The 24,414-nt window shown below is 43.6% G+C and overlaps 1 protein-coding gene and 1 long non-coding RNA gene across 2 annotated transcripts; one reads left to right on the top strand and one right to left on the bottom strand.

Annotated features, from left to right (window-relative positions):
- Positions 1-1,140: 1,140 nt before the first annotated feature.
- SOCS1 (suppressor of cytokine signaling 1) lies at positions 1,141-3,665 on the bottom strand. The gene is made up of 2 exons (XM_042864606.1): positions 3,599-3,665; positions 1,141-2,099 (listed from the first exon to the last, which is right to left on the bottom strand). The coding sequence occupies exon 2, from the start codon at positions 2,022-2,024 to the stop codon at positions 1,401-1,403; it is 624 nt and encodes a 207-aa protein (XP_042720540.1). The 5' UTR covers positions 2,025-2,099; positions 3,599-3,665; the 3' UTR covers positions 1,141-1,400.
- Positions 3,666-3,971: 306 nt separating this feature from the next.
- On the top strand, positions 3,972-23,328 carry LOC122176243. The gene is made up of 4 exons (XR_006177669.1): positions 3,972-6,193; positions 19,680-19,714; positions 21,072-21,174; positions 23,018-23,328. It is a non-coding gene; the product is annotated as an uncharacterized LOC122176243 (long non-coding RNA).
- Positions 23,329-24,414: the final 1,086 nt, after the last annotated feature.

The following is a 24,414-nucleotide window of genomic DNA, read 5'->3' as shown; positions in this document are numbered from 1 at the left end:
ATTACTGTATGGGGAGAGACCTTTTATCTTACAAACTGTAGCGATGACTTCATTTACTGCTTCCAGTTACTGTAAGCACCGCAGATCTGTGCTGATAGAGGACATTTATGTGAAAGACACTGTGTCTTCTTTGAAGTGATTTGGTTCAGCTGGTTTTCTAAGTCTATTTTTCATGGATTTCAGGAAATGATTGGGGGAGGGGTGAATTGCTTTGTGATAAAGTGATATCTCTTCATCATTAAATCACACAGGTCACGTATTGCCAAACTAAGCATCGCAGTCATTCAGTTGCTGCTCTGTGCAGGCACTAATTTCACATTTTGTAAGCACACAAATGCAACGGTGCCTTCACCAATTTCCCACAAGTGATTTTACAAAACAGCCTGATGTATTTCAGCTCTCTCTGAATGCAGTTCAGCCACCAGATAAAAAAGCTGCATATCTATAGGATTAGGCTCTGTGCATCCTGTTATCAAGAGCTAAGTCCCAAATTCCTTTCAACAGATCACATCCATGCCCTGTAGGTCACCAGGAATGTAAGGCAAGAAACTTTTTGAAGCCTGAATCTCTGCTGTCTTGCACATGTCGCCTTACAGAGAGCAATCATTCATCCACTGCGTCACAGTGATACTATGCTCACCACTGTTTAAAGTGTGTATGCACATGGCATTTTCGAACAGTTTTATTTTCCCTCACTGACGCTGATGTGGTTTGGTTGTGTCAGACAACCCCCTTTTCTCGCTTGTTTCTTTTAATAGATATAAGACAAGGCAGCACTGGAGCCATTAGCTCAGCCAAGGGTTCAAAACCTATGCACACTGTTCCTGCTCTTTAAGATAGAACTAGGATTGGAACTTGATGATTCTCAGAGTCCCTTCCAACCCAAGTCATTCTATGATTCTATACATCCTACATACATCTTCTGCTTGCCTGCATCTTTCCATTAGAGGCTTTTTGGGGCAGGACTCCTCTGTTGGGCCAGCACTCACAGCAGGGCAAGGTGCCAGAGCCCAGTGAAACCCACCTGTGGGCAGCACTTGGATGCACAGCAGCAGTCAGAGGTTGCTGGTAGGATAAATACCACCACACTTAAAACTAAAACAGAGATGCTATTCTTTTCTAAAAAATTTCACAACAAAGTTTATTATGTTAATAGCATTAAAAATATTATAAAATAATAAAATATTCTGCATGGCAGAAAAATGATGCCAGGGTTTTAAAACCCCAGGTTTGTGCAAACAGTTTTTGTAAACATAAGAAGTCAAGTGTTCAAGTTGCATTTCAAAATACAGTAAGTTGCTACAAAAATAGGTTTGCTCACTGTCAAACATGTTTAAAAACCCAGGAAGCTGGATTTCTTCACACATCTCTCACATGTCTCTATACAGTTAATGCTGTATTTAGATCTGAAACGGGAAAGATCTCAGATAGTCCTTTAGAACAGGATTGAGAGGGATCTGGTTCAAGTTCTCTCTTCCAAAAGTCTTCACGATGCTCTTCCGGCAGAGCTCCTGCAGGGGCTGCACACGGACTTTGCGCAGAGGGGTAACCAGTACCTTCCTAGGGGAGCTTAAGTAATGTTCCAGCAGCTTAAAAAGACAATCAAAGGTCTCCTTGCTGCCATCCAGGCTGAAACGCCCCATCTGAAAGTTTATCCGGATGCTGGTGGGCCCAGTCGCGGTCTTAACACTGATGGCAAAGAAACAATTCTTCTGCGTGCTGTCCCTGATGAGGAAGGTGCCCTCGGGCTCAGACTTCAGCTTCTCGTGGGCGGCACTGACGGTCAGCGGTCCCCAGTAGAAGCCGCAGGCATCCAGCAGGCTGCTTGCTCTAGTGATGCTACTGAAATCCGCTTGCGAGCGAAAGGTTCGGAAGTGCGTGCTGCTCGGTGCCTGCGCCGCGCCAGGCCGGCCTGTGCCGCGGTAACCTCGAGCCTGAGAGCGATCCCGTGCCGGAGGGTCAAGTAGACATCGCGGGTCTGCTGCAACTGCATTGTCTGCTGACACCTTGCTGTGCGCTACCATCCTACAGCCTAGGCCAGCGGATGCGGTCTTCCATAGCGTCAGTGGCTACGGCGGGGCAGCTTTCCAGCAGCTATTCTGAAATAGCAAAGAGATGCTGAGTGAGATCCCAGAGAAGAGCAGCCGCAGGCTCTGAATGACCCAGTCCTCCATTCACCTCCCTCCCACCTTTATAAAATAATGAATTATTCATTTCCCAATTTGCACTGGGCAAACAACTGCTCACTTTTGGACACGATCAGCGGTCTACTACTATTACAAAGTCTAAAGCTCCAGAAATACTTAGCAAGGATTGTTAACAGCTACTGAGGATAATGCAGTTTCCCTGCTGCGAGCCCACAGAGCATCTCAAGGCCTGCAGGATGGCAGGAACCTCCCATTGAAAGTGCCCCTGCGCCCACTCCAACACAGTTGGAAGTTTTAGAAGATAAAGCAAGGAGGTTTCACAGCCACCTTTCCTTCCCCTCTGCCAAGTGAACAGCACCACAACCAGGCGTGTAGTTGGGATGACACAGCCTGCAGGCAGCTGGAGGGGGCAGCCGCAGCACTGCCAGGCATCAGTCCTTCTCTCCTGCTAACCTGAGGCTCAGCCATAAAAGGCAATTTCCCATTCCCCCAACTTTCCCCTGGGACGGCAGTGCTCCAGCCTCACCAGCTTACACACATCAACCTCTGTGAACCCTCGAAGCATTACTCCTCTGTCTCTATCTCTCTCTCTCTTTTTTGTATTACATGCACTTTAAGTGGCCCAATCTAAATTGCTTCCTATTGATATATCTCTCAGCAGAGGGACTAAATTCATCCCTCGTGTTACTTCAAAGGAATTAGCAGTGCTGCACCAGGAACAAGGTTGGCCTGAGCTGCCTGCCTCTGACAGCACGGTTCGATACGTCTCTGCCGGCTGCCGTGACCTTACTGGCAAGCATAGATTTTAGGATTTATCCCCACAGTCAGATATAGATCTGCAGCTGCAGCTTGTTGAGAAACCTTGAAGGATTCTCAGAAACGAATCCCTCGGCCACCTCGCTGTTCAGGGTAATGTACTAGAGCAGATTTCAAGGAAAGTGCACAGCTGGGCTCCCAGCCATGCTAATTTAACAGCTTGATGTTTGGTTTCATTTAGGTCATATTACCCTCCCAAAACAGAAACGAGGGCTGCAAAACCTTTCTGCTGGCAAATGACGAGCTGGAAGCACCACCGGGCTTTCTTTACACAGCAGAAGGAAACCGATGTCAGTTTTTCCAATTAGCGGGCCAGGATTAGCGCTCAGTACTTAAAGTTCACAAAAGCAAAGTATGGGCGCAGGGATGCGAGCAGCGCTGCGGCCGTCCCGTCGCGGAGCCCCGGGTAGGCAGGGGCTGGCGGGGGCCGCCCGGTCCCGTCCCCGCGAGCGGGGCTGCTCCGCTCCCAGCGGTGGTTCGCGGCGCTGGTTTTCGCTACGTTCCGCGGAGCACGAAAGCTCCGTCTTGTGCGCGGGAGAATGGGAATCCAACCGAAGCCAATCCACCGCAACGATCCGGGACCCCCGCAGCGCGACTTCTCCCAGGCGCGCTCCGAACTCGCGACCCTCCCTTACCTTCGCCCGGAGCTCGGCGGCTGACGGCCGTCCCCGGAGCGCGCAGCATGGGCTCGGGCCGCGCCCCGGCGGCGGCTACGGCTGTGCCCGGCGGACGCCTGGGCACACTCCGCGCCGGGGCCCTGCCTGGGGCCGCTCCGCCGGCGCGCTGGGCCCGCGCATCGCCGCCGCTATTTAACGCGGCGGCGGCGGTGGCGGTTCTCCGCTCCTCCCCTTCCCCGAAAACACGTGGCCGCTGCTTCACTTTCACTTTCCGTGAGTCACGGCCGAGCCTCGCCAGCTCCTTCGGCACCGCCTCAGCCTCCGTCCCGATGCCCGTCCCCGGTCGTGACTACCGGCCGCGGTGCCCCTCTTGCCGCGGTCCGGTGGGAGGTGTTCTCGTCTTCGGTTCGGCCGCGAGCCCGCCGTGGGGCACGGCCGCAGGAAAAGCGGACAGGCGACGTGGGAATGTCGGATGTGCCGAGTGATGGCTGCTCTCAAAGCTAGTGTGGGTCAGCGTGGACGGGGAGGGTGAGAGGATGTGATGTCCGAGAAGGAGAGTGCATTTAGATCAGCCGTGAGCGTGGATTGATAAAAGCACTCAGAGAAATCTGTGACTGGGAGGACCGCCCTTACGCTGCCCTGGTTTTGGAGTTCTCAGAGCAGAATTTCCCTGGGGTTTTCTGCAGGGCAATCAGATTTAGAAGTGACTGCTCAGATCCCCAGCTGTACTTCTGGCTTCGCCAGCAGTTGGTGCGGGTTGCTGGGGCTGCTGCTCACCCTCAGGGAGATTTGCAAACCCCAGCCGGGGGTTGATCCACTCCTGAAAGCGGGTCCTCTCGACTTTGGAATCGAGTCATGAATTTGTCACTTCCAAGCACGGGGCTGCACAGTGTGACAGATGTGTGCTGCAGTCGCACTGCTTCACATCAGGAGCAGAGGGAGGACAATTTCCCCTTGCAGTCATTATGATGCTTTGTGACAATGAAAAGGAAATATTTCTGTCAGAAGATCAAGGAGTAAGACCCAAAAGGAGCTCATTAGTTGCCCTTCGAGGGGATGCATTTCATGCTTTGGGACTCAGTATTCTTTTCAAAACCCAGTGTGGTCACAAACTGAGTTAACCTCATGGTGATAGAGTGCCCTGCTGGCATACAGTAGGTGAGCCTGGAAATTTCTGGTGATGCTTTAGTCACTGAAATTTACTGCTCGTGTTCTGTCATGTGAGAGCACGGTTGTCATGAATTTGGAGAAGCAGAGCTCATCATACATTTTAAGAACGGGCACAGAGATTCCCTTTGTGTTCACAATTCTCTTTCAAACCATTTCTGAGCAACTGAACTTGAGCTGAGGTTCACTATGAGTGCGTGGGGGCTGCTTTTCTCTGTAAAACAAAAGCATTCAGGAATGGTGGAACTGAAACTTATTTAGAATTCAAACATGCAATAGCGAGAAATGTTTTGCTCTTTGCTTTGCTGTAGTGCACTCCAGCCAGTGAGTAGATTCAAAGGCTGCTTTGTTCAAGACACTGTTTGAACACAGCGCAACCAACCTTAACAGCTTAACACCTGCATAGGCCAGGTTCTCTGCCTCCCCTCCAAAGAGCAGAGATTGGAAGTGCTTGACTGTGTGTCACAGTAAGGTAAATCAGAGCCAAAACCACAGCTCAGATCTTTTAAATCCCAGCCAGGCCCTGGAGCACCTGAGCTGCCTTCCTGCTGCCATCGCTGAGGCCCTCAGGCCATACCGCAGCCCAGTGTTTCTCAGGTGGGATGGAGGTTGGCTGCTGCTTGCCGCAGGTGTGCCAGGAAAGTTGTTTCACTTTCATGTAATTTTTGACTTTGTAAGATCACAAGGGGAAGACATCTCCTCCGGATGCACGTGCAGTCTGGCTGCCATGGTCTGAGTAGCTGACAAAGCGTCTGTCCAAAAAGTCTTCCTCATTCAACAAGAATGTGGTAATAATATCTAGCTGCAAAGCTTCAGAGGTTAACAGGACTCCACTGGGTAGGTTTGCTCCCAGCCACCCTACCAGCACAGGCAATGAAGGGCAAGCACATCAGGCTGTTGCCCAAGGAGTTTGGTGTCATTTGTATGTGAACTGCAGGCTGGGATGCTCCATAATGTATCCTAGAATGGCTTGCTCAGGAGAAGCATGTCTCAGTCATAACATACGAAGAACCTTGAATGAGGACTTTGGGATAGGAGGAGTTGGGACTTCAGACTTGATGGTCCCACAAGTTCAGCTTTATTAGGATATCTTGATTGTTTTCTACTCACATTTCCTTTTGCAAGCCTCTATCCTCATCCTTCTATTTTCTTTCTTACCCCCTCTATCCCTTAAAAGCCCCACCATCTGGGCCTTGGAAAGAGGTCCATTCCAGTGGGTTTGGATGAAGTTATTACTCTTGGCTAAGATGAGGTTCCTTTACCCAGTAGGGGGCAGTGCATAAATCTGGAGCCGATGCAGAGCTGCTGTGCAGAGCCCTCGTGGAAATGAGACCTCCAGAAGTTACTTAAGTTTGAAGCACTGCTGCAAAGTTAAATGACTGCAATCTCTGCTGATACTCAGCTTAATGAGCACTCACTGCATATGGCAAGGTGAATTAGGCATTGGTAAGTAGAACCTTCCTTGTGTAACACTTCAGACCTCCTTTTTGTCTTTCTCCTTATTACAGCGTACCTTTCTTCCATGTTGATGGTCTCAGGAGAAAAAAAAAAAAGGCAAAGTCTAGGGTGAAAGAAAAGGATTGTGTTCTTTCTTAGGTCAGGAATGTAACACTTGCGATCTGAAGGGTCTCATCAGTAAAGCTCCTAAGATTTAGATAAAGAACAAACTCAACTTTTGTTTAAAATAAGAGCCCTGACTCCTATTTCATAAACATTGGCTTGGAAAATGAAACAAAATTCGGAGGAAACCCTAGACGTTTCTGCAGCAGGAGCAAGGCCTGCTCTCTCTAGCTGGAAGTGCATGGGGTGCAGGGAGAGGTCTGTCAGGAGGCAGGGAGGGAAAAGCGTGGGTCTGAAGGTGGGCTTAAAGGTGGGAGGGCTCTGTGTCTGTTGGCAACATTATGCAGATGATGTTTCCCCCTTTTTTGTTTTTTTTTTACTTTCTTTGTTTTTTTTCTCCTCAGAAAACATGCCCTTAGCCATGCTAGCAGCAGTGTAATGTAGGCAGAGGTTTCTTTATGAAGTGCTAAAAGAACTTGAAACAATTAGAAAATCAGCAGGCACTCCCCATTTCAGCTTCATTCCTAATTTTTTTAGAAGCTGGCAGTAATTCTTAGGTGCAACTGAATTAATTGGCAGGCCAGCATGTCTCTGGAATAGTGTTGTGTTTAGAGTTTGGTATATCAAACAAGTGATCAGTGTGGGAATTAATACATGAATGTCTAAACAGCTAATTTTGTTATTTTTATGAAGATATGAATATATATTTTTTATGTTATTTTTATGAGCAATTTAAGTTTTTTTCCAGGCCAAATAGATTGCTGTTTTCTGGCAAGAGTGATTCAAGTGAATAGGGTTGCATATATTGCTATTAGCAGTTTGGGGTTAGAGCCTCAGTTCCTCCCTTGTGCTTCTACTGGAAATGGTATCTCTTACATGAAGCAGATTGTCCACATTGTCTAAACTGCCAAAACCAGCAACATGATTTATAGAAAAGGGGAACTGAAGCACCAAGAGGTTCAGTGATTTGCTTAAAGTCAGAGAGTGAGACAGTCTGCAGAAGGGCCAGGAATGGAACATAATTCAGGTCTTCAGAGCCCCGTACTAGAAACTTAACCACAATACCGTCCTTCCTGTTTTAGTGGGTTTTGTTTTCTTCTTCAGAATCTGAATTTTCATTTAAATGAAACCCTTGAAATCGGAATTCTTTGATTTTGCAAGTAAATTAGATGCCACATTGCTTCTGAGTCTGCTTTCAGACATTCTGAAACCTGCAGCGCTGAGAGAACTGTGAATCTCCATCACCCACTTTAACTAGGCATTAAGGTCAGACCTTGACATATCTAAATAGGACGTGCCCAAAAAATCTGACTGCTGTGACTAGACACTTCCTTATGCATCTCTGTTTTCATGCTGTTCATATTATCACTTTAAAAGTTCAGAGGTAAAAGAGTGAGCCTGCTGAGTACAGCTTACCCTGTCACTCTTTTAGGCATTTACCTGTAGGCAAGTGGCTGTAAAGATGACTCGCTTTATTCTGATATTAATGACGAAGCTATGCATCATTGAAGAATGATGTGTATATTTGTTTCTCCATGGCAGCATACATAAGTTATTATTCCAAGAACAAGGTGTAGTTTGAGATGTCCTCAGCTGGTTTTCAAGCCGTGACAGGCATCGTGCCTGTGCCCAGACAAGGGGTAGCCAGTGAGTACAGAACCAGCCCTTCTGTCTGGGCTGGAATTCACACTGTTCTGCAGATAATGTACAGTTCAGTTCCCACCCAGCTAGGATGGATGCTAGAAATTTGTATTTTTGTCTTCTGAAAAGGATTCCAGTGAGTATTAGTCACGAGGATGTGCACGTCTGCTAGCTAAGATGAAAGCAGTGTTTGGGGAAAGTGAAGCTAATTAATCTTAACAGTGTACGAATACTGAGTAAGAGCTGCGCCTCTCTTCTCGTGAGTTTCCCTGAGCATTCCAGACAAATTCTCTGAAATGCATCTCTGCAAGAGAAATAAACTGTCATAAATCAAGGAAGTCCTGAGTACTCTGAGGCTGTGAGGGAAGTTTCTTTCTAAGCTGGCTACTTTGGAATTGTTTATTTTAAATGTTGTTAGTTCCTTCTTCTGGAGCAGTTAATGTTGGTTTCCTTGGACCCTGCCTGTTCTTCATTGGAAGTTCCTTTGTTGATGTTAAGCACGTCAAATCAAGATCTGTGTTAGTCTTATGAATTCAAAAGCTAAACAGTTAACTGTACAAAAATGTGGTTTGGGTTATCGACATTTTAGTAGTTTAGACATTCTTCTTGGTAATTATCTGATTTTTAAAAAAGAGAAAAAAAGCTTTAAATTGTTGGTAGACGTGTTGGGAAGGTGCAGCATGCTTTCTGGTGGGTTTTCATGTGTAGGTCTGTGTGTATGAGCAAACTCCACAATTGACGGAGGAACTCTAGGTCCCTAATAGTTGCATTGGTGCTAATTGCAGAAGCAGCAGGCTGCCTTTCATGTGTGAGAACTGCTGCAATAAAAACTGAAATGGATATTTCAAAGCAGAACTGTATGATGCTATTTTGGCTTCCAGATACACTTACTGGACTACAGAGGTTTCAGTGCTGGCTGGAGAAACATGTACCTTGCATTTCAGAGCCAGGTGCTAATTTTGCTTCATCTGACAACCACAATTCCTGTAGGATCTTTTCCACAGAGACTCAGAACAACCGAGCTCCCTCCACTCCTCTTCCACTGCCTTTATCACTGCCACAGCAGCTCTCTCCCTTGTTGAAGCCACATTCTCTATTTCTCCACTTCCCCATTCCTGTGCATTTTCAGATCCCAAGCTCATGAATGAGGAGCTGTAATATGGCACAGGGAAATCAGCCATGGCACTGAACTCTGCTGCAGCTGTTTTGGAGCTGAGGTAAAAGTTCATATGTGCAGTTGGAGCCCTCCATGTAATATAGGAAGGGGATCATGGGATGAAGAGCTTGGGGGAAAATTTACTTGTGAGTGAGGATGTTGAGGACAGCAAACAAAGCATTCATTCATAATCCAAAAAGACCTCCAGTGTTTCTTTGTCACCATTTTCATGGTATCATTACCCTCTGCTCTTACACTTTTCCCTTCTCACAGGCATTTTCTGCCACTTTTCTGTTATCAGTGTCTAGTTAGACTGTATCCTGCATGGCTTATATGATTACAAATCTGCTATGGCAGATTGATGCCCTTTCTGGTGCTCCCATGATTCCATCTATTCAAACCACATACAAATGATGAACTTCTGCTAAAGTAATTCAAAGGCTGCAGCATCAGTGCCTGATGCATTTCATTCATAGGTGTAACTAACATGAGAAGACTTTTATGTTTGGGCTGAGATGGAGCAAATGACTTAAATGTTCCCTCACCTTTGAGTTTTACAGAAACAGAATAAAATTCACTATTAGTATGGTCAAATGGATCCAAACCTCGGCTTTATCTTCTTGAATATAGAGAGATTCAACAATCCAAATTGTAAGGGAAAAAAGTGGGCTCTGAAAGTGAACAAAGACAGAGTGTTGTTGGAGGATCCAGAAGTAGCACATAGGAAGCTGAAAGGTCAGAAGGTGGTGGCACTGTGCTTCAGACTCTTGCAGCTTCTCGTCTGGATCCAGGTGGGCAGTTCTATTTCTTTCACAATGCACTGAGACATTTTCAGATGACTTGGTTGAATTTTTAACTCTTGAAATCATCGAACCTCGATGTGAATAAATCACCATTAATACTCAGCCATGAAAAAATGACTTTTGTGTCCTTTCCTACTGCATGATGTGTTGGCCTCTGTATTCCTACTGTGATTGCTACTTTAATCAACCAATCTTTTTACAATCCCATTCTAATCTCAAAATCATGAACTACTCAATTTCATATGATAACGAAATATTAAGGACCCAGGATTCTGTAGTATGTAAGTGCTCACACATACAGTGAATATGCATTTTGTTCTACCACACAGATGGATCTTGCATTGTTTCATGATTGTCTTATGGTCTTGGCTAGTTACGTAACTTATGTCTGCAAAAATCTGGACAAGAAATAGGTAAAATGACTTTTATTTTTTCAATTTTCAATATATTCACTGAGAAATGTGCCTGATTTCTGTTCCTCTCCTCTTTCCTGGAAGAAGGATAGATCCTGATAGATGGTTTAACAATCTACTTCAGAACCAGAGTATTAATTCCACATTTGCCAAGAAAACAAACACAAAACCACCACCATAACTACTCACGTGAAGCAAGGATTTTTTTTATGCAGACATCCTCCTTTCCCAGACTGACTTACTGCAAACCTTGGCCAGTTTTACTTGGGAACTCAACAAGATTAGCTCCATCATATTCCATCTCCAGCAGAATTTCTAGGAATTTCTTGAGAGTCAGCTGGCAATTTCTGATATAAAAGTCCTTTAAATGTAGAACTTTTGGCGTCTGTAATTAAGGTTGTAAGTCAAAAATTCAGTCCAAATATGTTAGTGAAGCATTCTCTAACTTTAGAAAGATCTGTGCTAGTTAGATACAGCTCTCTCCACAAATGCTCATGGATTAAGAAATATTATGTTATGTAAAATTAGTATAACATAGCATTCGGGCCTCTCAGTAAATTAGGCAATTGAGAATATGAAAGTAGGAGGAGTGCCCAGCTTGGAGGGCTTCCTCTAGGAGCTCTGCAGACATCTCTCTCAGTTGCTGTTGTTGGGAGGTTTGATGTCCATGGTGAGTCACTTGCAAGGGCAGGTTTGTCCTCTGACTCTGTGAGAAGTCCTATTACCAGCTGTCTTACACTGGAAAGAAATGTTATACTGTATTTTAATTGTAAATCTATTTCAGTTGATAATAATGTCAAAATACGGCCAAATTTTCTTACAGTGAGTCTAGAGAAAGCATTAGGCTGAACCACACAAATCAAATTGAGTTTGCCAAGGTGACCTTCAGAAACTTATTAACCATGCGAGTAGTAACACGTGATGACCTCAACCCACAAGTCATTCTAAGACAACTTTACTTACAGAAAAACCTTTTGGTAAGGTAGATGGGGGTATTCTTGTATGCAGACAGATTAGATTTGTCCCTCTATTTAGTTCTTTGCTCCAGTTGTCCTGTTCTTACCCTGTCTCATACCTTCACTTGTAGCATGGCCTGAGTAACCTCTCTGTTTCTGCAGTGGTGCCAAAAATATTGTACATGACTTTCTGGCTTTACAGAATGATCCATGTATCCCTGATATAATTCTTCTAGTGTCAAGTAGTGGGGCTATTTCCCTTGAGAATTGTTATAGGCAAACAGATGCAATTAAGCACCTAGTACAGTAATACCAAGAAACTCCAATAAACTGATGAATGTGAATTTAAATCTTATGCTCTTTCTAATGATTTCCCATATAAATAGGTTAACATCCTCTCTCCCAGTGTCTATGGGGAAAGGTTAAAATACTAACAGGGAATATGGATTTTTCAGTCAGTCAGGGAGAGCTCTTTCTAATGCTCGTACAATGCCATGACTTCACATAGCAGAGATGGAGCACTTACAGGTAATATCCTGCACATTCTTATGGGTTTTTTTGGCTTCAGGGTCCTGCCAGAGACCCAGAATTTCAGGATACATTAAAAACATTCCAGTATCCTCCCCGGTCCACACAAAGCCCATGCTTTGTTTGGGAGGAAATATTTCATGAGATTAGATTTCTTTGCTAAAGGCTTGTCAGGGGCTTCATCAAAGCACTTCAGAAAATGTCTAGTTAAAATAATACATAAACTGAGTAACAGCAGCAGAGGGTCTGTGATCCTAGGATGTTTCTCAGGAACATTGTTCTTCATCCAAGAAGATACAGGATTTTGCTCTGCAGTGTGTTCTGGTTCCTTAGAAAGGATGGGATGCAAGTGCCTTGGGACCATCTCCTGGCCAAACAGCTCTGTCTTCATGTCAGGTTTGACCCCGGAATCCGAAGTACTGCGGGTAGCATTGTGACGAGGATCACCAAGCAGATGTTCTTAGCAAAATGGAAAAGTAGACTTGGATCCAGACTAGAGCAGTGTGCTCCAGACCACTTCAAAGCTAAAAATAGCTTATTTTTGAAGAGATGAAAAACACAGATATTTGAAGCTCACTTCCAAATACCAATTTTGAATTAGCTGAAAGAATACCACTTAGCTCCCTCCAATTTCCTGCCTTCATCCTGACTTTTCTCACGTATTTTCCTCTTATTTTGTGAGTGAAACTGTCTTGTTTCACTTCCCATAGCCATCAACTGCTGCCAAGGAAGGGTCGCAGATGTCAGGGCTGGAAAAAGCATCTCACCTGGTTCAAGCTTCTTGCTTCCTCATGGACCACACTGACAATCACTCAGGTCCTGACAAGTCTGCAATAAATAGCAGTAGTATTCCAGCAGTGTGTTACATAGCATTCTGCAGTTTTCCTTCTCTGTTTCTGTATGAAACTCAGTAAAAATATTAATCCAGTGCACACACACAGAAGAATGCATTTACTTTCAGTGGCTGCATTTACCATCAAAGTTGATAGTGCTTCCTGAAATTGGTTTCTGATCCCCCTGAAAGACTGCGGGTTTTTCTCTCTCTTTTTTTTCCGTAAAGGTTAACTTCAGGGAAACTGAACAACATATATGAAACTCTAAAATATCAACTTGAAGATAAATTGTGGTACCAAGAGTGTAACTCCTGTGAACTGCCTCCAGTTCCCTCAATTCCCGTGAATTCCCAGTTTCCACTAGCGGGTGGCTGGCAGGTCAGAGTGTGGTTATTTTCTGCTAATCTTGTGCCAACATGTGGCTTCGGTCGTGACAGACAGGTAGGAGGGGAGCGGTTTGGAGGGAGTGGAAATACTAATACTGTCTTCACACCAAGGAGGTAAACCCATTGGTTTTCGCAGCACAGCATTCATTCAGTTTAGTCAGACCATAATGAATCCTCTGCGTGTGACAGACCTGCTGCCTAAAATGCCCAGAATGGTACAGCCTGCTCATTTCTGGCCAGCAGGTTGTCTCCTGTGATTCATTCAGCATCCTTCCTCTGCTCTGTGTATGACGATCTCTTGAGCGTGTAGTTGAAGGCAGGGCTAGAGCGGATTCTGTTTCTAAAACGTGAGCTATAAGCAGCATGTTGTGCAGTGTAAGAAGTACTTAAGAGCCCAAACTTGCCAACATAGATTGCTAAGGCAGTTGCTGCTTTGTAGCAGAGACCCCCACAGTGCTGGCTATTAGGAACAGCCCAAAGAGGCTTCCCTCTCACTTCACTCTCCTTAACTTTGCAGCACTAAAAGTGGAGCTGGCAGCTCCCCAGCAGTCCTGTGGCTGGTTTTAACTTGCATTAACTTTTCTGTAGGCTGGGTCCAGCTGAAGTATTTTCTTGTCTGTATACATGCTCCTGGCTCCATTTTCCAGGGCTTTGGCTTGTGCAAAAGCAGCAGGTTTGGGAATGTCACTCGGAGGGTTTGGGCTGTGGAGCTGTCCTAGTCTGAGAGTGCTCCACCAGTGCTGTGAACGTAGGCAGGTCCCCCACACCTGCACAAACACCCCACCACTGTTCCCAAGAGTAATTAGTGTTCTCTTAATTAGCAGTTTGTACTTCTGCACAGCGCACACTAGGACCTGCCTTGTGTCCTGCACTCAGGTGCAAAGGCTCTGCTGATGGATGCTGTGTGCTTACAAAATCTAAAACTGAAAAATTGGGTAATATCAGATTTACATTTGTACATGCAACCTGAAATCTGCCCACTCACATGTCTGTGTGCTGAGTGACATAGGGGTGCTAGTGAAATGTGTGATCTAAACTCTTTCACAAAACTAGGACAGAGTTTGCAGGTAAAGACAAGGAAGGCCTCTTGCAGCCTTCAAGTGCTAGAATTTGCAATTACTATCTCAGTAACATGGCTTTCTATGGATAAGACTATGCTTTACAAAGAAGAAAGGTATAAAAAGAAGCTTTGCTAGAGTTGCAGCGCGTTTTTTTGATACAAGCTTCTTGTTGTTTCATTACTTCAATTGCCAGAGGAAGACAGTTTGCTCTATAGTAGGGCAGGACTCTGTCTCCATGTGCTTGATGTGCTACTGTAGGTGCCTATGCTGGTACAGTATATCCTATGAATACATGACAGAGGTCAGCAATGAAAAACATGGGTGCATGCCAGGAATAACTCAAAGGCATCAGAGCTGATGGAGAAAAGTTACTTTGTACTGAGGGTAAAAGGATAGAAGGGGAAGTACTTCTTCCATCGAAGTTAATATGTGGAAGCCTCACCAAAGTCCAACACTGAACACGGTGGCCTTTTGGAAAGTGTCTCTGTGCAAATGCGTCGCCAGCATCCAGAGTGATAAAAATCATGTACTGAGCTGAGTCAAATGGCATAGCTGAAGTGGAGCTGTAAATACAGTGGTAGGCGGTTTCCTGCCAAAACTCCCCTGCATGTCCAAGAACCCACTGTGACTCAGCCATTGCAGTCACTGGGAACTCAGCACAGACACCCTTTCTAGCAGGGTATTTCTACTTCTCTTTTTGCACCATATCAAGAGAGGCTCTATTCATCCATGGAGGAAAAAACCTGACAATATGGCCCAATATTTTTGTTGTCTTAAAGTAATGATCTTATTGTAGAAAATCAAGGCTGCTGGAACTTCCTGTGAAACTGTCAATGACCCATGCCTGTAAAACACCTGTCTGCTTGGATTCTTGTTAGATCTTCATGTGAAAGTTCTTAGGATTTCTGCTAACAGAGTTTAAATGGCTCTTACCTGTATCTCTTGGCGGCCTGAAGGTGAAGTTTTTATTGCTTTCATTCTGCGTGCAAGAAGACTGAAGAATGACTTTTTTTATTTTAAAGAGTGTAAATATGCTGAATGGGTGGGAGATGATGAAGTACTTGGTTATAATGCGTTTTCTAATGTACGTACTGTTCCTTCAAAGAGTTAGCATCTTCAGAAAGATGATCCATGCTGGAAGAAGCCATGCCCTTGGCAAAATAACAGCAAGAGCAATGCTGAGTAGTTTCTAGGTCAGCAGCATCTAGGGTCTCATCTGCCCAAGAATACTTGAAGCTGTCAGATGTCATCCCTCTGGATTCATAGCTTTGATACTTCTCTGTCATTTAAGATAACACTTCCTTTAGTCCATTTTGAACCTGTGCAGATGGTTGCCTCTGTGTGCAAAACGTTCTGTACCTGCCAAGCTTTACACTTGGCATTGGCAATTAGTAAAGCAAATCTGAGAGATTTGCAGTTCCCATCAGCTAAGCTAGATTGGGCTGTTCTGTTTTCCCTTCCTTATCCTGTGCAGTATTTGTTCTGTTGCTTCTTTTTTTCTTCTCTCATTTCTAGCCTGTCTCATCTCCTCCAGCTCACATTCTTATTCCTAATTCTTCTTTTTTTCTTTTTTTTTTTTCATCCTGTGTTAGTCTCAGCTGATTCTGTATTGGCTTCTTCCACAATTCTGCTTGGACTCTGTCCCCACCTGACCTTTCTCTGCATGAACAAATACCAGTGTCCCAGATTTAAAAATTTTCTCCACTCTGCTTTTCTCTGCCTTCCAGCCTGTTGTTTATTAATTGCTTCCTGAACTTCCTGCTTGATACCCTTTTACTCTTCAACACTTCTTTTACTTTCAACATGCTCTCTGTCTTTTACTTTCTTTCTCTGTCTCCACTAACGTATACTTCAGACAGTTTTGGTTTTTGTTCTGAGAATTACCTACCTTCTCCAGTTTTCCATTTAGTATCTGAAGCATATCTGTGGTTCCGTTACTGAACTTCTTTCTGGGAAGCGCAGGCTCCTCGTACCTTGACTCATGTCATCAACATTTAAGTGGATTCATTTTTTTCTTGCAAATTGGAGGTTGGACTCGATGATCTCTGGAGGTCCCTTCCAACCCCTACGATACCCAAAACGACCCACTTTTATCCTCTTTTCCTCAGTCCCCTCCAGTAGGTCACACAACAGTGCTGTGCAGTTCATTGTGTTTGATGAAAGCCACTACAGAGTTGCTGCTTCTCAGACAAGAAATCTTTTGCTGCTCTCACAGCTGTGACTTGTGGAGGGTTTGGTATGTTTTGAAATGCTCCAATCTCAAAAGCAAGAGTCAGGGTTTTCACCTAGAGCCCCTGAGGAGAGGATACCAAGCTGGCACCGGGAAGGAGCAGAGGGATGCAGCGGTTGGCAAAGGACAGTGAGAAGGGAGGGAGCACTGGGAGTGCCTGGCTCCTGGTTGGGGGCCTGAGGGCAAACACTGCCAGAGCCCTTGTAGCTCAGCACTTCTATCAGAAATACAGTGATACAGACTGTGAGCACAGTACATCTGCTTCCACGCAGAAATTCTAATTTCCGCATTTTATTTCACCGAGTGACTCGAATTCTACTTCTCCTCTTCCCCCATACACTCCTTTTTTAAGTATATTAGCACTTAAGGAAAATTTCTGGGCCACGTGGGTAGCAGTCCCAGTACCCCACAAGCACAGAGCGGCTGCCGAGATCCTGCTTTCTGAGAAGAGCTTACCAGAGCTTAACAGGTGAGCAGGCAGAGCCTGGGCTGCTGCACACTGCTGCACCCACCTGCATCCGTGCGAGGCGCAATGACTGCTGCTGTGCTGGGACGGCCCTCATGTCGGCGAGGCAGAGCATCGCACCGTATCAGCCGTGGTGAGTCACCTGCAGCCTCTGCTACCGCTGGGGTGCATTTCACTTCAGGTTACTTTAGGGCAACATCACTGTCAGTATTTCCTTTACTAGAATCTGGAGGCACAGAGATGAAAATAATTACCTCTGCCAGAGTCATTAAAACTGGCAGCTGGTTCCCAATAGAGATAAAAGAATCAGATTTTGAGTGGCACTCAGCAGTTCCATTCAACTGCTCACTGTCTTCATAAGAAATAATGAAGTTGTGAAATTCCCAAGTATTCAAGCATGCACCTGCCTGCACTTTTCTTCTGAGTGAATGGAAACAGAGCAAAGAAACAGGTTTGGGGGCAATTAACGATGAAATAAAAGGAATTCTGCCAGAAGACTAGCCAGCTCATTTTTAATTTGTGGCACTGTGGCATGTAGCTTTAACTTGGAATGGGCTTCTTTACACCATGACCCTCAATTACATGCACTCTTTTGAACTCACCATATTGTAAGGTTGCCAGTTTAAAATTCCATGTGGCTTAAAATAATTCAGTAACAGTGCTGCAGTGTTCTGAGCCCCTGGATGACATGTCATGCCTTTCAACCCACAGCTCTGTGATGGCTTGGAAAACTTTCCATCTTGAGCTTCCCTCAACGTCTTCCTCTGTTCTTCTCTTGTACATATGTTGAAGTAGTTTGCAGGGACAGATTTAATAGGAACTGGAACTCAGATTTTCAAAGGAATTAGGAGAAAAACCTTCTCTTGTGCACTGTGCCTGTCAGCTATAACTGAAAGGGCTTTCTGGTGAAATAGGAAAGCCACAATGAAAAGAAAGGGAAACAAAGTTAACCAGAAAAACACTCAAACTGTATTCTGTCTGTTTATATTTGTGTCTCTTGTTCACAGGAAGTTCTGCTTTAATCTTTAATACTATGCAAGTTCCTATAAAAGTCAGTTTAGTTATAATATTGCTCAGTTTCCAAAGAAATCACTTGGATTTGTATTCAAAAAAAACTTGCTGGCAAGCCCCCTCTGCTGGATGGAACCATCATGTTTTCATCCCTGCATGCTGAAGACATCCAGTAAAAGCATTACAGCTCATTATTGACAAAATAGTTACAGGCTGAGTTCAGAAGAACATTACTGCCTTTCTATTACCTGTCATAATGACAGGGTGGAGATTCAAATAAGAGTTGGGGTGGTCACTGCAAATATGTTCAGGTCCCTACATCTGAATGAGTATTCAGTCAGTCTGTCATCTCACTATTTTATCATCTAATTTCTCCTCAACTGCGTCCACTTTCTTCACTCCCATTGCTTTCTCTTATGTATTATTTACATCTTTTGCCAGTGATCTCATTGCATGCAATCAGAGTGTACTTATATAGTATGCCAATACAGGAAATAAAAAAAACTATGCATCCCAGGAGTAGATATGCTTTTCCATAGCAATTCAAACTTTGAAGACCTGCTTTGCTTGTCTCTAAGTGTGACAAACTAAGCTCACTAGGTGAAAAACAATACTAACTGCTGGTTAAACCATGCTTTTCATTTGTGTATGACAAAGCCTTTTGCAGGGGCCATTTTTTTAATTACAGATTGGGAAGCAGGCCCGGCAAGGGAAGACAATCTAGTCACTTGAGTCCTAATCAGAACTAAAAAGACATGGATTTGAGCCCTGTTCTAAAACAGACTGGCTGGTGACCTTATTTTTATTAATTAGGCTAAAAGCCAGAAAAGAGGATTGCCACAACACAGAGATAGAATTGTGAAGCTTCTGAGATAAGGCATTGGACCAGTATGGTCCTCTGCAGTGTACATGGAGAGCTGAGTTTCTCGGAAAGCAGATCCAAAGTAGCCGGCATGCCATGCTAACAGCCAGTAAGGAATTACTGCCTACAGAGGTGTGTGTGAAACATTTCTCCCTCTTGAGCTCACACACATTAATCAAAGGTTTAGAGAGTTCTGTTCTTCAAAATCAGGTCTTCGAAGAAAGGCAGTCTTTAAAAAATCAAGCAAACTGAGAGAATATTGCTGGGGCAGGTGATCAGTATATGGAAAACTGAGATTTCTTCTCCACTTAGCATGATGACAGTCAAACTTTGAGTCCTCCCCTTTCTGGAAGGTGTCCTAACTGCTAAGCAGAGTTCTCTGCTCAATGAAAGGGAAGGAGGAATATTTGTTAGCCAAGGGAGACTTGGAGCCTAATAGCTTGAGCACTCACCTATGAGTGGGAAATACTGAATTTCTGGTGTCTCCTCTGAGTCCTGTTAAATACTGTTCTTTAAGCAGTTATTAGATAAAGTACGTAAGTGGTTTTTGAAGTTGAGCCAGGACTCAGTGCCTCATCTCTCTCAAATCAATGCCTAAACCTGCAGGCTTAAGGGAAAGTCCCATTCTTTCTGTCTGTAGCTCAGTGGCTCTAGAATGCCTTTTTGAGCACTAAAGTGAATTCACAAGACCATAGAGTGCTTACTTCTATAGGCTTGTGGGAAGGTCATCTCTTCAAAATGAGCTTGACAAGTATGTGCTTGAGTCTCTTGGTGACAGGAAGGGATCTAAGCCTGAATTCTCAAGTGATCTCACTGGTCAACTACTGGATAAAACTGGTGGATCTAAAAGATGATTGAAAGAAAATGTTTCTAATGAAGACACTGAAGGGATGAGGGTTTTTTTCAGTTTGCTAAAATAGTGACAATTGTCCTATAAACATCAAATTGTAGTAAAGAATTTTAGTCAAAGAAAAGCATAATGCATTTGTGTCTTATGTTAATACTTTGCATGTAATTGTATTTCAGATGAAAATGTGAGCTAAAGTTTCCTGGAATATACTGTAAGTACCACTCGTATCCTAGTGAGTTTAAATGAGTATTCAGTCTTAGCTACAGTAGCCAATAAATGCTAAAATTAACAGCAGGTTTGGCCCAGAAAGAAATTCTGGGGAAGTTAAAAAACCGAACTTGTGCTTAGAATTTGTATCTAACCTCTGCACAGGACCAAGGCTGCTGCTGAAGTAGAAGTAGTCCTAGTTATGCGTTTGCAACGTTTTGTGAGTGCAATATTTCCTGTCTGCAAAATATGCAGCTGCACTGCCTCCCAGGTTTTAAGTCATCTGTTTCTTGATAACTGCAGCAGAGTGAAAAAGATATTTTATTGTAGGGTCTGTGAGCAATGAAGGAAGAAAAGAAAGAAAGAAAAAAAAGACGCAAGAAATACTTCATTTCCAAGCAGAGCATAATCACAGACTGCTCTGTAGTGGGGAGAGGGGAGCTCTCCTTCCTCCTGAGGCATTTGGCCAAGCTTAGACAAAGTTCAGAGCTTTTGTGGTTTGCAATTGCGTTATAGATGTCTCATCTCACCTTCACAGGAACCTTGTATTTCCATGATCACAGCTAACCTGCTTCCACAGAGGCCAAACTGCATCAGTTCAAGCTGTAGCACTTGATAAAATCTGGGAAGGGGAGGCAGCAGCTCCCTTCCACCAGAACAGGATAGACAGCCAGGGCTTGCCTGCATGGAACCTGCCCCTTCCCTTTCTCACCTTCTGAAATGCACAGTCTGCTTACTTATAAGCTGCCACAAGAAGATAACACATTTGAGCTATTAAAATGAGGTGCTGTACGTTTAGACACTTGTAGATAGTATAACTGTGAATGAAACACAGCAAATGAAAACCACGATGGAAACTCATTGTTCAGTACATGCTTGGATGAGAGATGGCTACTGGGAAAAATGAAAGCATTTCTCCTAAAGCATCTGTTGTTTTACACTAATGAAACAACAAAGCAATAATAAATCCTCTCCTACTCATGTACCGGGAATTTCATGCAGCTTAATGCATGATTACAGATCAGAGATTTCAATTTCAAGATAATGTAAATTGCAACTTGCAAAACATGCAAATTCCTTTGAATTTAAGAACAGAAACTTAAGCGTTCCCCTCATTGTAAGAACAACACAGCTCTACCTCTCTCCTGACTTTGCAAGTCTTTGCAATTATTAGTGAGTAACACTCCAGAGCTGTGTGATAAAGATTACAGAAGTGCTGGTGTAGCTATAGTTTTAGGGTGGGAAATGCAGTCTTTAGATAGAAATAATCTGTTTTACACATTAATTTTGCAGGGTGAATTTAAAAAATACTCTAATTACTTTCAGTTCCATTTCCTTTGGTTTGAATTTGTTTTCCCCAGCTGATGTGTCCAGCAAGAATGCAGGATGATACAATTACATTTGTAATAAACAGAAGAGAAAGCAGCTTCAAGCAAAAAGGGCATTCAGTGAACACTGCCACCTGTGAGTAAAATGTGCCACTATTTAAATGCTCACTCCTATGAGTATGAACTTTAAGCTTTCTTAATAAGGACTTTTCTTCCCAGCCTTGATCCTGCAAGTTACTTAAAACCAAGAATGGCTGAGCTAGCCAATGTTTTTTATGACCTCTATATACATTATATATGTTGAATCTAACCCATATACAAATACTTAATTTTACCAGGAGAATTGGAACTGGGAAGTGATTGGGGCCAGCCCGCTCACATTTTAAAAAGTCTGCCCTGAAATATAAGTTCCTTTAATCAGCATGGTTAAGTCTAGTTAACAAAATGGTTTTCCCCATAGTTAGCAATGGAGGGGAAAAAAAAAAATAGGGCCTGGAGACTATTTTTGGCACCCAAAGGAGATGTTCACCCAATTACTTGACATACAGAAGTGAGTGTAAAATGGACTGCATCAATTAACAGAGTGTGAAAGCCCTACTGACTGCACTCCAGCCTCCTTTGTCCCACTGGTGACTGCTGGGGTCCTCATGGTCTGAAGTGGACCAAAACCCCTGAATTCCCAGCAAAGGGAGGGTCAGTGGCACCCGAATGCAAATAAAGCAGGGTCTCTGTCAAAGTATAGGTTAAAACAGGAGAACACAATTCGCCCTCTGCTTTAACGTTTATGTAAACGATGAAAGTGAAAATACCTTATCTACAAGGGAGGTTTGCTAGTAATTGCTGTATTGTGTTTTAAAAGAATCAAGATACAAGTATAGCCAAAATACAGAGATATATGGACATGAAAAGGAACCAGTCTGCACCTTTCACTTTCACCCTGCACATTTCTCGTAAATGACCCTGTAACTGGTAAGGAAGCCTTCACAATCTGATGAACTTTGCCTTGCAAATCCAGGGCTGTCTGCTGTGCTTTTCTGAAGTGTCTGCTGCCTGAGCTTCATACCAGCTCAAGCTGTAGCAGGGCTACAGTTCTTCAAATGTTCCTCAACAATATTTGTAATTATTTGGATAGAAATACTTGATGTTTGAACTATCAAAACTCCAAAGGTGCAAGTAAAAACATACTCACATCTTCATGCCTGCTCTGCAGTCACTTCATGCTGTGTGACATTTCCAGATACCATTTACATGAGCTGATGTTTCTTATTTGGCTCTTAAAGTATTGACAGTTTCTATTTGGAGTAAACAAGCACTGTTACATTTTGCAACATAATTCACTACTGCAAGTGTGGTTTTGTGGGCTCCTCAGGTTTTGAAAATAATGCATCCTGATTTTGCCTTTATCATCTTTTCGTGACAAGCTGAAAGCTTGCTAATTTACTGGCTTCAATATATTTGAATTCCTGAACAATCATCTTCTGATTTCTCATCGTCTTTGAGTTTCAAGTCCCAGTTTTGTTATTCAGTTTAGAAGGCTGCTAGGTGACAAGCTGCCTTTAGCTTCGTAGAAAACCAGTGCAGACTTGTTGGAGATGCTCTGATCTCAGAGCAAAATTTGCTTATTTAAGGAAAGTCACCATGTTTAGTTACTTAGATAATAACTCCATGATTTAAAAAAAAATGTTTCATTTATACTCCAAGATGGGGATACAACTACAAAATATTGGCTAAAACACATAGAATAGAGAGGGATATTCACTTTTTCTACAAATTTTCAGCGACCAGAAAGCATGTAATACACAGCTGACTGCTCTGCTTGGCTGTGTGAGCTGGGGTATTGTAGAGTCACACTAATTATGCTCCATACTGGACTGTAACTTCACAGCCTCACTGGCCTGTATATATTTTTCTAGTATTTGCCTTATATGCTTTGAAAATTCTGGAAATAAAGTGCTGCTCTTCTGGTTGCTTTTCTTTAGGAAGATGATTCTGTTCTCACTCTCAGTGGATAAGCTGGATGCTGGCAGTAATGGCAGAACATTTACAGAAGGACTGCAGCTGTCAAGGTAGGACACTGTGATCTGTATTCACGTGCGGTGCTGATGTCTTGTTAAGCTTCTCCTGAAGATCCAATATTTTTATGAAGTGCAACGAAGTCAAAAAGTCTGAACTACTGAGGTCTTCCTAGAACTGGCTTCCCTTCAGACTGTACTAACGCCTAACACATTGGATGTCAGGCATATTTCCTGTTTCAAAAAGTTGTTTTTATGTTAATGCAACAGTTTAAGCCCATCTGGAAGCCAGCTTTTCAGATTATTTCTAAGGTGGCAAGTAGTACTTGTCAACAGTATGATTAAGATTAATTCCTTCTTTGTTCTTTAACCATGTCAGGATCCTTTTCCACAGAACATGGATGTGTTTCAGTTACTGACCAGAGCATTTCTAGCATGGAAAGGCACAAAGAGGTGACGCCCACTTCTGCAGAACATGACAGGAGCTCTCTAAACATTTCCTCTAAGAATTCTTTGTAACTGAAATGAGTCAGCTAAACTGGAGAACTTTGCAATGTTCTCATTGCCATTAGGCAATGCATGGTGACAGGAACTGGTTAAGTCTACACGATGGCCAGAGCAATTAAAGTATTTCTCATGTTAAGGCTGGCTGTATGAGCTAAGGTTTCTACCCTCTCTGCAGAGGTTCTTAAGCCAAATGCTCTTCCCCTCTGCCATACACGAGGTGCAATCCTCCACTGACTCCAATAAGGACAAGCACACATGTGTAGCACCTGTACTAGGTTCTCCAAAAAGAGCACAGGAGGGCACAATACCAAGGCTTTACTTGATAGCACTTGCCACAGAAGTTATTTCATTTTTACCTTGGAGTGACTTCCACACAGTTTTGGCAAGACATCGATATGGGAGAGCCCAGACTGTTGTTGTTGCTATTAGCAGTGTTTTGATGACAGCTCATAAATGAAGGATCTCATTGCCTTGTCCAAGTCACCCCTGAAGTGCCGCTTACTCAGAGCTACCTGCTAACTGCAGTTTGGCAGCTGGAGTCTTCCTGTGTCAGCAGATGACTTGCCTGTCTCCAGGTCATTTGAAATCAGTGGTGAAACATACTTTAGCATCTGTATGACAGTCCAGTCATACCCAAAGCATAAAAGCATAAATACATGCAGCAGGAGTTTGAGTTAGGGAGGGAAATATCTCTGATTATCAGTAGGTTAATTCCAACTCATTCATCTGTTAAAGTCATTAATTTAAGTTCAGTGATGATGAGATAGCCTAAAAAAGCCCCGAATGATGAGGGTGTTTCTCCAGGTTTCACAGAGCAGTGTGTCAGCATATCCACTCTGCATCTTTATGTGGTACAA

Source organism: Lagopus leucura, unplaced genomic scaffold (genome assembly GCF_019238085.1).
Source record: "Lagopus leucura isolate 7727_CA_CO unplaced genomic scaffold, USGS_WTPT01 Super-Scaffold_760, whole genome shotgun sequence".
Classification (NCBI taxonomy): Eukaryota; Metazoa; Chordata; class Aves; order Galliformes; family Phasianidae; genus Lagopus; species Lagopus leucura.
This window is presented reverse-complemented; position numbering and strand designations above follow the sequence as displayed.